Raw genomic sequence first — 13,787 nt, 5'->3', positions numbered from 1 at the left:
CGCCCCGCCACAGGCGAGCTGAGGCGTACAGGGGCGCGTATAAGCGCCCCTGTACGCCTCAGCGTTGATAAATCTAGCCCTTAGAAAACATACAAAAAAGACCATTGGAACGAAGTTCCACAAAAAGTAATGCTATCTTAGCACTCTATGCCCAGACTAATATATAAGTTGGGATTTAGACTAAATAAATATAACTTTTATTATTGCAGTTAAAAGATGCGATACAACACACAAATTAAAATCCCTATCAGAAATTCCACTACTATTATACTAGTGTCTCTTAAAAGGGACACTGAACCCAAATTTTCTCTTTTGTGGTTCAGATAAAGCATGCAATTTTAAGCAACTTTCTAATTTACTCCTATTATCAAATGTTCTTCATTCTCTTGGTATCTTTATTTGAAATGCAAGAATATAAGTTTAATGCCGGCCCATTTTTGGTGAACAACCTGGGTTGTTCTTGCCGATTGGTGGATATGTGCTTTCCAGGGTCCTCAACTAAACAAATAGCTTAGATGCCTTCTATTTCAAATAAACATAGCAAGAGAACAAAGAAAATTTGATAATAGGAGTAAATTAGAAAGTTGCTTAAAATTTCATGCTCTATCTTAATCACAAAGGAAAAAATGTGGGTTCAGTGTCCCTTTAATAGTTCCTATATTTATATTTTTTAAAACACAATCCTGGTATGCTAGTAAACCAGAATCTGATTAATGTCATCTATTCAATATTCACATTGTGGTTGTTGATGGAAGTTAGTATTCACTTATGTTCAAATAATAATGTAATAGTTATTATATGGTGCTCTCCTTAATTTTCATAAAAGCCAATAATTTGGCTATTATGTGGATTAATTGGCTATCATATATAATATGTATTTGCATCAAATGATGTTTGATGACTCGTAAGTGAATATGCATAGTTTATTCATAGAATAAACTCTATGTATATTCACTTACGAGTCAAACATTTGATGCAAATAAAAGCTATACAAATCTTGTTAATTCATACCTTATATATAAGTCCAAGCTATCGATCTGTATATTTATAACAATTGGAAAGGACCTATAAACAACGAAGGTTGAGAGAGAAGAAGTCCAAGCTATTAAATTTGTACATTTTTTTAAAAAAATTATAAAGGACTTATAAGTAACGAAAAGTTGGGAGAGAATACTAGCTAATAATATCTCACAACTTAAAGGGACACTGAAACCACATTTTTTCCTTTCAGGATTCAGAGAGAGCATGACATTTTAAGCAATTTTCTAATTTACTCCTTATATCAAATTTTCTTCATTCTCTTGCTATCTTTACTTTAAAAGCAGGATTGTAAATCTTAGCAGCCAACCCATTTTAGGTTCAGCACCATGGATAGCGCTGGTTTATTGGAGGCTTACATTTACCCACCAGTAAGCAATCATAACCCAGGTTCTCAACCAAAAATGGGCCAGCTCCTAATGCATCACATTCCTGCTTTTTAAATAAAGATAGCAAGAGAAAGAAGAAAAATTAATAGGAGTAAATTAAAAAGTTGCTCAAAGTTGCATGCTGAATCATGAAAGAAAAAAAAATTGGGTTTAGTGTCCCTTTAAAGTGAAAGTGGAGATATTAACATAAAATTTCAACGAGAAGACTATCATCATTATTCAGCCAAAAAGAGAGAGCATGAAATAATAAATATCAGGAATCACTTAAGGGAGGTATAATAAAATAGACAATTTCATATTGATTTGTATAGGTTTTAGAACCAACTCAATATTGTAACTAAAAGCCGCATAGACCTTATTAATCCACATGATATGATAGCCAAATTATTGGCTTTTATGTAAAGGAGAGCACCATATAACTATTAAATTATTATTTGAACATAAGTGAATACTAACTTCCCATCAACAACCACAACGAGAATATTGAATAGTTGATATTAATCAGATTCTGGATTACCAACATACCAGGATTGTGTTTTAAAAAATATAAATATAGGAACTATTATACGGCAGAGCCAACTAATAACCATAGTGTCCCTAAACATTACTCAATAATTAAGATACACTAGTATAATAGTAGTGGAATTTCTGATAGGGATTTTAATTTGTGTGTTGTATCGCATCTTTTAACAGCAATAATAAAAGTTATATTTTATTTAGTCTAAGTCCCTATTTATATATTAGTCTGGGCATAGAGTGCTAAGATAGCATTACTTTTTGTGGAACTTCGTTCCAATGGTCTTTTTTGTATGTTGAATTAATGCTAGCACCACTCCGCCATACATAGTAATACAGTAGATAGGGTGAACACAATATAATGCCCATTGAAGGGGAAATACCCTTTGATTTTTCCAGAAGAGCAAAGCAGAAAATACTGTATTTATAAAGTCAAAGGGGCACTAAACCCAAAAATGTTCTTTCATGATTCAGAAAGAGAATGCAAATTTAAAAAACAATCCAATTTACTTCTATTATTAATTTTGCTTCATTTTTTAGATATCCTTAGTTGAAGAAAAAGCAATGCACATGGGTGAGCCAATCACATGAGGCTTCTAAGTGCAGCAATGAATCAGCAGCTACTGAGCCTATCTAGATATGCTTTTCAGCGAAGAAAATCAAGAGAACAAATTAGATAATAGGAGTAAATTAGAAAGTTGTTTGCATACCACATGCCTTATTCCGAGAATCCAATCTAGGCTTGTAACTGGAGTATACCAAGCTAGCCATGGCCATTTGTTAAGAAAAGCTCTACCGTTTTACACTTTGCTGCCCCATCTCTGCTGAATCCAATTTGGGACAGATATGTAGCAGAGTTAGGCTTGCTGATTCTGCAGTGTGCACTTACAATTCTCAGAACTAAAAAAAAAAAAAAAAAAATGTTCAGAATTACAGAAAAGAGGGTAAAATTAATGAAATCAAAGTGTTTTTTTTTTTTTTACTATGCATAATGAAACAGTTTATATTACAATCTTAAAGTGTTTACGGTCCCCTAACCCCTTCCCGCCGTTAGGTTGTTCCATGCCATTGTAACTGCGCTGGTCTTTAGCGCCGTTAGGAAGCCATGGAATGTCCTAGTCATTTGACCGTCCTGAGGCCATAGTCGCTTCCTAAATGGGATCGCGGCCTGAAGGGTGTCATAGGCACTCCCCCCTGACCCGATCCCAACATTGAAATCACGCAATTGCATGAATAATCGCGTGAATTTTTAAATATTTGTTTACATTGGTACTTTGTAGGAAGGGGTTAAACCTGCACATGTATGTCTCTCTCCATCAAAGCTGTAGGTGTTGTGCTTATTGACCAGTGAAAATTAGTAGATGTTCCAACTTTCAGGATTCATTTTTAAAAAGGGACAATCTACTTAAATTGTTATTGTTTAAAAAGAGATAATCCCTTTATTATCCATTGCCCAGTTTAGCATCACCAACACTTATATTAATATACTTTTTACCCCTATGATAACCTGTATTTAAAAAGGGACAGTCAAGTCAAAAAAAAAACAAAAAAAAAAACAAAACTTTCCTGTTTCAAATAGGGCATGTAATTTTAACCCCTTCTTGACCACATCACTTTTCCATTTGTTCACCGTCCAAGGGACCAAAGCTATTTTTGTGTTTAGCTGTAATTTTCCTCTTACTCATTTACTGTACCCACACATTATATACTGTTTTTCTCGCCATTAAATGGACTTTCTAAAGATACCATTATTTTCATCATATCTTATAATAATTTTTTTTTTTTTTAATAAAAACACACACTTTTTCTAACTTTGACCCCCAAAATCTGTTACACATCTACAACAAAAAAAAATCCTATGCTAAATAGTTTCTAAATTTTGTATTGAGTTTAGAAATACCCAATGTTTACATGTTCTATGCAAGTTATAGGACAATAAATACAAGTAGCACTTTGCTATTTCCAAACCATCTTTTTTCAAAATTAGCGTTACATTGTAAAACTGACTGGAATCCCCGAATATCCCTTGACATGTACATGTACACACACACACACACATATACATATATATATATATATATATATATATATATATATATATATATATATATATATATATATATATATATATTATTTTTTTTAGTAGACAATACAAAGTATTGATCAAGGCCCATTTTGGTATATTTTATGCCACCATTTCACCGCCAAATGCGATCAAATAAAATTTAAAAAACAACAACAAAAACCAAACAAACAAAAAAAAAAAAAAAAAAACACACTTTCACAAACTTTAGGTTTCTCACTGATATTATTTACAAACAGCTTGTGCAATTATGGAATAAATGGTTGTAAATGCTTCTCTGGGATCCCCTTTCTTCAGAAATAGAAATATATGGCTTTGGTGTTGATTTTTGGTAATTAGGCCGCTGAATGCCACTGCGCACCACACGTGTACTATGCCCAGCAGTGAAGAAGTTAATTAGGTAGCTTGCAGGGTTCATTTTAGCTTTAGTGTAGAGATCAGCCTCCCACCTGACACATCACACCCCCTGATCCCTCCCAAACAGCTCTGCCAGTACTAAAATAAGGCTTTTTTTTTTTTAAATAATTATGTAGCTCTGATGGACCCCCCTTAGCCCCCCAACCTCCCTGATCTTCCCCAAACAGCTCTCTAACCTTCCCCCCGTTACCTATTTGCCACCATCTTGGGTACTGGCAGCTGTCTGCCAGTACTCATTTTGCCCCCCCCCCCCCCCCAAAAAAAAAAGTTTTATTTTATTTTTTCTTTAAATATAATTTTTCCGTAGTGTAGCTGCCCCCCTCAAAACCTACCTCCCCCTCCCAGATCCTACGATCTTTATTTTTTTTCCTCTCCCTCCTTCCCATTGGTGCCAGTGGTTGCTGCACTTGCCCCACGCAGGCCCATTCGCACATTCAGGAACCGGATGCCGGGTAGGGATGGGCCGCCCACCCGCCTCCCTGCTAATGCTCCCACCCACCAACTAACGGCACCATCGCTATCGGTGCAGAGAGGGCCACAGAGCGACTCTCTCTGCATCGGTTTGTAAAAAACGGTATTGCAGGATGCCTCAATATCGAGGCATCACTGCAATACCATAAAAGCAGCTGGAAGCAAACAGGATCACTTCCACCGCTTGAAACACCAGAGGACGTGCCAGGAACGTCCTTGGTCATTAAGAGTATTTTTTTGTAGGACGTTCCTGGTACGTCCTCGGTCGTTAAGGGGTTAAACAATTTTCCAATTTTGCTTTGTTCTCTTGGTATTCTTAGTTGAAAGCTAAACCTAGGAAGGCTCATATGATAATTTCTAAGCCCTTGAAGGCCGCCTCTTATCACATGCTTTTTTTATTTGCTTTTTACAACAGGGGAGAGCTAGTTCATGTAAACCATATAGATAACATTGTGATCACGCCCATGGATTGTGGCAGACACTGCACTTATTGGCTAAAATGAAAGTCAATAGATTAAAAAAAAAAATATCATGTGATCAGGGGGCTGTCAGAAGATGGTTAGATACAAGTTAATCACAGAGGTAAAAAGTGTATTAATATAACTGTTGGTTATGCAAAACTGGGGAATGGGTAATAAAGGGATTATCTATATTTTAAAACAACAAAAATTCTGGTGTTGACTGTCCCTTTAAGCGTCTGCAGACTGTCCCTGATCTTAGTGGTTTTAACAATCTTGCATTTAAGCCAATTAGTGCTGGTTCATGCATAACCATTACCATTCTCCATGGTAGTTAGCACAATGTTATGTGTATGGCACACATGAACTAGCACTGTCTGACTGTGTGCTAGATTGTAAAAGGGCACTGAGATAAGAGGCGGCCTGCAGGGGCTTAGAAACAGGCAATCTTAGAGGTTATAAAGTATATTAATATAACAATGTTGTTAATGCAAAGATGGGGAATGTGTATAGTAAGGACATTATCTTTTTAAACAAGGAGGGAAAAAAAAAAAAAAAAAAGTAGACTACTGTCCCTGTAAACTAATAACAAAAATGGGTGGGTTGTATGGTATTCAGCTTTTTCTTGCACCAAATTAGGAAAAACACAGAGATATTTGTGTACAGATATCTGTGTTTTGCATTTTTTTCCTAATAAACCTGGAGCTAGAAAGAATTGCTGCACGACACTATTTTCTGGATTTGTTTAATAACAAATTAAGAATATTTGCACATCTAGTAAGAAGCACACATCCAATACTATTCATTTCATTTTTAGAAACATTTCCCCAGCAAAAACAAAACAGTATATACAAATGCATATTTTTGACGTTTAACTGCTGTGCTCAAAACAAAAGTGCAAGGTCTATTATGATGTAAGGGTCTTCCCTTTAAACACACACAAAACAGATCCAACAAGGGTCTTGAGAGAATATAGAGCTACATGTACTTCCCTGGCTACAACTCAGGTTAAAGGGGCATTAAAACAGCTTGTGTATGTCCTTGGGCCTTACTGTTAATTAGGAACACATGGTCTGTCCACTGGTGCTAGCAAGTCTCATGATTAACAAAGTGCCACTTTGTGTTATGGTACTAGATATGGCATGTGTGTGTTTATTATGGCAATGTGAGTGGATAAGCAAGCATCAACAGATTTAAAAAATGGAACTTGAACACTATATTTAATAAGCAGGTTAGTGAACACTATATTTAATAAGCAGGTTAGGTTATTCCCCGCCTCCCTCTAGTCATGGGTGCCACCATTTTGAAATCTATTTTTCAATACATTACATTGCTGAGTTGTTTTTGCACATGTGAGGCAACTTTCCCTCAGATACCTGCAGTGTATCCTAGGTTCTACAATGGCAGCACTTACGATTAGAGGAAGGTGCATGAAATGTATTTAGTGTCCTTATATCATAACAACAACAAAATACTTTCTATGTTTATAAGCGGAAGAGGGAAAGATCTGATCTTTTAAACTATTGGCTACAACAATAGGTTCATCCACTTATTCACCAATACAATGACTTCTCACATTCTCAACCCTCTTCCCTATCAGACGCTATATCAAAACATTTATTTTATAGTATATGAATTAAAAATAATAAAGGAAGTATATGACAACTCTTTGTGGAAGCAGATGATTTACATGCAGAGGGGAGCTCAGAAACTGACACAGCCAAGCGATTTCACTCAGCTGGAAACATCAAAAGTGACATCTCCAATGCCCACTGAGAATGAGTTACCTGATGGGGTGCCTCAACCTCAGCCACATGATTGGAGAAGAACCCTATCACCTATCTAAAAAAGTAGAAACAAGAGAATATAAAAATCTAAGGTTTTGTTGATAAATTAAAAATGTATTAAAAAGAGACAGAGGCACCAAAATTGTTATTGTTTAAAAAGATAGATAACGCCTTTACTACCCATTCCCCAACCACCACAGACAGCCTCTTATCACATGCTTTTTTATTTGCTTTTCAAGAGAGACTGCTAATTCATGTGAGCCATAAAGATAACTGTGCTCTCTCCCGTGGAGTTGTGCATGACACAGCACTAATTGGCTAAAATGCAAGCCAACAGTCATGTGATAAGGGGGCTGTCAGAAGAGGCTTAGATACAAGGTAAACACAGAGGTAAAAAGTATATTAATATAACCATGCTGGCTGTGCAAAACTGTGGAATGTGTAATAAAGGGATTATCTATCTTTTTAAACAACAATTCTGGAATAGACTGTCCCTTTTAAAAGAAACCTGTATTTAAAGATATAGTTTGATTCTCCTCCAATTATACATTTATCAATTCATGCATTTCAAGGGACACTGAACCCAATTTTTTTCTTTTGTGATTCAGATAGAGCATGCATTTTAAGCAACTTTCTAATTTACTCCTATTATCAAATTGTCTTCATTCTCTTGGAACCTTTATTTGAAAAGCAAGAATGTAAGTTTAGATGTCGGCCCATTTTTGGTGAACAACCTGGGTTGTTCTTGCTGATTGGTGGATAAATTCACCAACCAATAAACAAAGTACAGTCCAGGGTTCTAAACAAAAAAAATGGCTGGCTCCTTAGCTCAGATGCCTTCTTTTTCAAATAAACATAAATGCTGCAAAAAAAAAAAAAAAAAAAAACAATTCTCCATGACTCCTAAACTTAAAAAAAAATGTTTGACAACATACAGTTGTGTGTACAATCTAAATAATCAGTTGTGTGTACAATCTAAATAATCAGGGGCAGTGGTGGAAATATTGGAGCTATAACACCCAAGTGTTTTTAAACACACTTCCTCTCATATTTTTTTTTGTCAATGTACACAAGGCAAACATACTAGAATCCACCACTCAAAATAAACATATATTAGCCCCTATGCCAACAGTGTGAAAATAACATGAAAAGGACCCATATCAATTAAAAGTCAAGACATTTAGGTGGAAAGTACTCATGTTAGAATGGAAAAATATAGACAAACATGCACATTTTCAAGAACTTCCTTATGATGGCAAACCGAGCATTCTAATACTGCTCTTGTGTTCTGTTTAGTATTGTACCCATTATACATGTTGGTGCATTGCAAATAACAGATAATAAATGTTATTAGGATCACAAAGTGTAAGTTAGCAAATAAGCATTAATTTAATGGCATGATGGTTCCAATCCCAATAATAAAGGGGGCTTATTTATATGTAGTATTGTTTTGGACCCTTTGCATCTCTAATACAGACAATGGGGTTAATTAAATAGGATAAATTAAAATGGATTATGGAAGAGATAATTCACTAACATAGGTTTATAACAGATAATGCTGGATGCGTTGGTACACAGCAGGAAAGGGAATTATAGGATTATGAGGAAATGATATGGGATTATAGGGAAAGAGTCTAGATAAAGAAGGGACTCCAAACCAGGCATAGACAGGAGTTTGAGCTGCCCAAAAGCTTTTATGGTGAGTATGAAAGACTGAGACTAGTACGTTTTAAGAAGTTTAAGTATATGATAGGTGGGACACTGGATATAGTGGGAGGCTGACGTGCTGATTGAGATATATATATATATATTAGGACGTGGAAGTGTTTTCTGTGGGTGAGGACATAGAAACTGTGGGAAGGGTCGCAGCCTCCTGACAGCGAGGCCCGGTTACCTCCCTCCCCCCTCTCCACCACTCCCAGGCGGCCCCACCCTGCCCCCAGTGCCGCAGGCCTCAGGCCGGGACTCTCACACCTCCTTACCCAAAAGAAGCAGCCTGTGAGTGGCCCGGTACACCTGTTTGTCCTTCTGCAGCTGCTTCTCAATCTTTTTGTTAGCCTCCCGCTGGGCCTTCTCCTCATTCCGCTGGTCCTCGGTCTTGCTGTTCCCCAGGCACCCCATCGTCCTCCTCCTCCCCGTTGCCTCCTTCTCAGCCAGCCGACCTCCTTTTTTAACTCCTGGCCCTGCCCTCTTCCTCTACGCCTCCCTCGGCTGCTATCGAGTCTCACCAACCGGGCTCCGAAACAGACACCAAAAAAAATAGTAATAACCGCAGAGTTATATGCCAAATTCTATCCACTCAAAACCCTTCGCGCGGCCAGGAAAGCCCGCAGAGGATGGAGGCTTTAACACAAACAACTAGGCCGCAATGTTCCTTGTTTTTCATAAAATTTAAAATAAAAAAAAAAAAAAACACCGGGAGGAGGAAAAAAACGTGATTAAAAAAAAAAAAAAGAGAATTACACGCAGGTTTCAAAATACAAATAACCCTTGTGCCGGAACTGAATCCGGATTAATTGGACAAGAAAAAATAATAATAAAATCAATGGTATCAGAAATACCTTACCCCGTGGGGAATTTTACACATATAGTACACAAAACTGCTGCTGATTAAAGTCAGAGGGTAATTAATTAGGAATAATTAAGTAATTAAATATGGTATTTTTTTTTGGGGGGGGGGTCATAGGCCTATCCCTTATGAAACAAAAACATGGGATTTCGCCTTAAAAATTACATTAACCCCCATAAAGTAATATTGTATTGTAACAATAAATATATTTATTTATATGTATGGGTGCCTCCCCTCTCTACCTTTTCCGGTCTTAAAATGGTCGCCCTCTTATAATTCCTCCCCCTTTATCTCTTAAAATATATATATAATTTTTTACAATGAGGGAGGAAGAAGGTACAAAATAAATATAAAGTATATTTATGGATATTGTGGAGCTTTCCCTATCACCATAATTCTGATTTAAAATATATCAATAAAGGTATATTTAAATGTATGCTTTAAAGCTCCTTAAACAGTTGTTGCTATAAACACAATCATATTCGCTATATAATGTTTTAGATAGCTCTTCTGTTTGAATTATATTAATCGTGCAGCATAAAAGAAAAAGAAAAAAACCGCACCCCAGCTATGCAAAAATAGGAATTAAAAATAATAATTAGAGAAGGGAAATAAACATCCGATTCGTAGGAGGAATAGCTGGCACAGAATCCAGGCCCGAAATCCCGTGTCCAGTCCTTTTAATCCCCGGTTGCACGTCCTTGTTAATAGGGTAATAATCCTGGTTATTAGGGTGGTTATTCCTGCAGATTCCTCTTATTTGTCCTCCTATTTTTCCTCCAGATGTCTCCGTTTTCTTCACATTTGATTCCCAAATCTTCCTTTTTTTCTCTCGGATCCCCCTTTCCCCTGGATGTAGGATTTTTTTTTTCTTCAAATGACTTGTCCTCCCCCCTTAGAAGGGGAAGTGGGGATCCCCCCTTTTTGTAGTATTCCAGAAGGGGGGATCGTGGGTGGGATGTCCCAATCCCAAGGATAAAGGGGGCTTATTGATCTGTGGCAATGGCCTCCCTGCTGGATTTTGTGCAATATTTTGCTATTCTGTCTTGCATTTCTCACGGGTTGGGATTGAGGTTTGAGAGATGGGGTGGGGCAAACAGCTCAAACTGCACTATGGGAACTAAAAAAGCATTCACATGATGCCCAGACGTCAAGATATGCAACCACCCGGCGCCTTCTTTAAACTGCAGAAAGAATATACATAAACATAGTGATCTTATTATAGCCCATAAAGACCCTTTACTGGCATGAGTGCCTCAATAACCTAAACAGTCAGTACAGACAGAAACGTGTTAAGAAAGAACATGTTTTCTATTGCACTCTAAATGTATTTCAAGGTAAAGTTACCAGAGGTGGATTAGCGTTATTTTTGGTAAATGATTTCAACCTTAAACGTTTTTATTTTATAAATATCTTATGCAGGACTGACAATGTTCCTATAATTATTTTACTGCCTTGTAGCATTTACACCAATTTATATTCCATGCTGACTGTATGTCTTTTATAGCTTGCTATCAAATTGTACTGAGAAGCAGGTTGCATGGTATTTGAGCCAGGTTAGCTGCATTGTCACTCAGTCCAGAGTGATCTATGATACCTTATTCATACACTCCTGAACTACTCACTCTCTTCTCTTCCCCCCCCCCCCCCAAAAAAAAAAAAGTTTGGGTTTTTACCACAATTGCTTTTTTATATATATAGAATACTTTCCAGCTCAGTTTGATGACCCCTCCTTATAGTAGAATTTACAGCAAAAGGGACATGAAACTCAAAATTAAATTTTGTTATTTAGAAAGCGCATGTAACTTTTAAATTCACTTCCAATATAAAATTTACTTTACTCTCTTGTTATCCATTGGCTGAAAAGCACATAGACATATCCTCAGCAGCAATGCACTAGTGGGGGCTATCTGGTGATTACTGGCTCCACTCACTTGTCATTGACCTGCATGTTGTGTTGCACTGATACCATTTTTTTATGACCAAGTACAAGTACCGATACTTGTTTTCAAATACTCGCCGATACCAATTACCGATACTTTTTTTTTTTTAATGTCATGTGACATTTTACCAAGCACAATACAGTAATAATAATAATTATTTAAGATTCCTTCTTTATAATTATAGAGGACTGTAATTCAAAAGACATTATGAAATAATAAAACAGTTTTATTTGTCACAAAGTTCACTAAACATGTTTATAAATAAAAAATATTACAATAAAATATTAAATTTAAAGGGGTGATGCAATTGGGTTGTAGGGCTGTTGTATAACATCAATCTGACATTTGTATGGAGGTTCGACTAAGTTGAACAGTCTTTCACTTTCCACACTACTGCATGGGGCAGAAAGATATTTTGGGCCATGTTAGCCAGAGCTGGAAATCTGTTTATTAACTGCCCAGTACTTCAGGGGTTTGTCTGAATGAGGTACAGTGATCTCTCCTACAATAATACAAATAACAGCAATTTGTATTGGCAGAACAGTAGTAAACAATTTTTAGTTTAGTCTCCACTCCAGTTTAAAATGAAATGGGAACATGCAGTTTGAAAAAAACACCACAAGATAGCATATGGGTAGGAAGTGGAGGTATCGGTTTAAGTATCGGTACATTTGCACGAGTACAAGTACTCATGCAAATACTTGGTATCGGTACCGATACTAGTATCGGTGCAACCCTAGCAAAATGTATGAGTTTAATCAGTTTAAAGGGCAGGGGTTAACACACAGTTATGTGCAAGCAATAGTGCAATATTAAAATTCTCTAACATATAAGAGCAATTTCTTTTTGCATGTTTATGTCCCATTTATAAATTCAACATAAACCCTTCCCAGAAACTCCTTCATTGTTGAGCCATTTTGTCTTCCCATCCTTGTTACCCTACTTTAAAGAGATTCTGAGGCTAGGGTGTTTCAAAGGTCTCCAAAATCAACTAAGATTGGGTTGACATTAATACTACCAATGGCAAATGTTTACAGCAATGTGCCAAAATAATACTATGATATGACTTGACATACCAGCCTATTTTAAATTACTTTTGATAAATAATTAACAAAATAAATAAAAAGCAAAAATAAGATCCGTCTCCTGACCCTGCAGCTCATTTGTTAACTACTTGCCCACACCAGATCAGGTCCTTAGCACAGCAGCTTCTTTGTTGGCCACATACCCTCATCTGATAAGAACTCTGACCTTACGGCCGCCGCTCTGTTAGCCCAAAACCCACATCAGACCTCACATGAGATGCCAGGCTCTTTTGTCAGCTCCATACCTACATCAGACCTCAGATCAAACCCCATTGTCCTGAAGCGGCTCTATAAGTATTTTAACTTTCATTTAGCATAGGCAAATGGCTTCATTTTTTATTTTAAATAAATGTGTGGAAACACCTGTCTAGTGCTTGACGAGGGAGCCAGAAAGTAGGAAAGAGAGGGCAGATACAGAAGAAAAAAAAAATAACTGGGACTTCACCAATAGTTTGAAGAACCCTGATTTATATTATGCTATTCTAACCATAAGCAATTTATTTGCTTTTGCGTACAACCTTATTCTTAAAGGAACAATGTACTGTGATTTTTTTTTCTCTCTCCTTTTTTGCGTTCATAATGATCCATTTTACCTGCTGGAGTTCATTAAACTATTTACAGATAACCCATTTACTTTTTGCCTGTTGTATCCCTACTTATATTGAATATTTTAATACGTAAGTACCGGTTATAGAAAAGTTCTGTAAACAATGTTCAGAAGAAATTACACCCCAGTGGGGGAACAAACAAAATTATTATTTTGGGGCTTTAGAAAATGAATCACAGGTTGAAGGGCCTATTGGTTGATTGATACCTTTTAATAGTGTGTAGTTTTGCTTATAGGTGTGCAATTAAACCGTTGTGCTACAAAACCATCAAGATATGAGTAAATCTACCCCAATGTTTTTCTTTCATGATTCAGATAGAACATGCGATTTTAAGCAACTTTCTAATGTACTCCAATTAGCATTTTTTCTTCATTCCCTTGATATCTTTATTTGAAAAAGCAAAAATCTAAACTTAAGAGCCGG

At 36.4% G+C, this 13,787-nt stretch overlaps 1 protein-coding gene across 2 annotated transcripts in view; it reads right to left on the bottom strand.

The window, feature by feature from the left end:
• The window catches only part of GNAS (GNAS complex locus), a 1,129,774-nt gene that overhangs the window by 605,604 nt on the left and 510,383 nt on the right, over positions 1-13,787 (bottom strand). Inside the window, exon 1 of one of the 2 annotated variants that reach the window (XM_053705108.1) lies at positions 9,142-10,835. The exons of the other annotated variant lie outside the window; for it this stretch is intronic. Within the exon in view, the coding sequence (XP_053561083.1) occupies positions 9,142-9,280 (139 nt within the window). The 5' untranslated portion in view covers positions 9,281-10,835. Of the gene's footprint in view, positions 1-9,141; positions 10,836-13,787 lie in introns of those variants that run through there. 2 annotated transcript variants of the gene reach the window in all.

The sequence above is a fragment of the Bombina bombina genome, chromosome 1, assembly GCF_027579735.1.
Source record: "Bombina bombina isolate aBomBom1 chromosome 1, aBomBom1.pri, whole genome shotgun sequence".
Lineage (NCBI taxonomy): Eukaryota > Metazoa > Chordata > Amphibia > Anura > Bombinatoridae > Bombina > Bombina bombina.
This window is presented reverse-complemented; position numbering and strand designations above follow the sequence as displayed.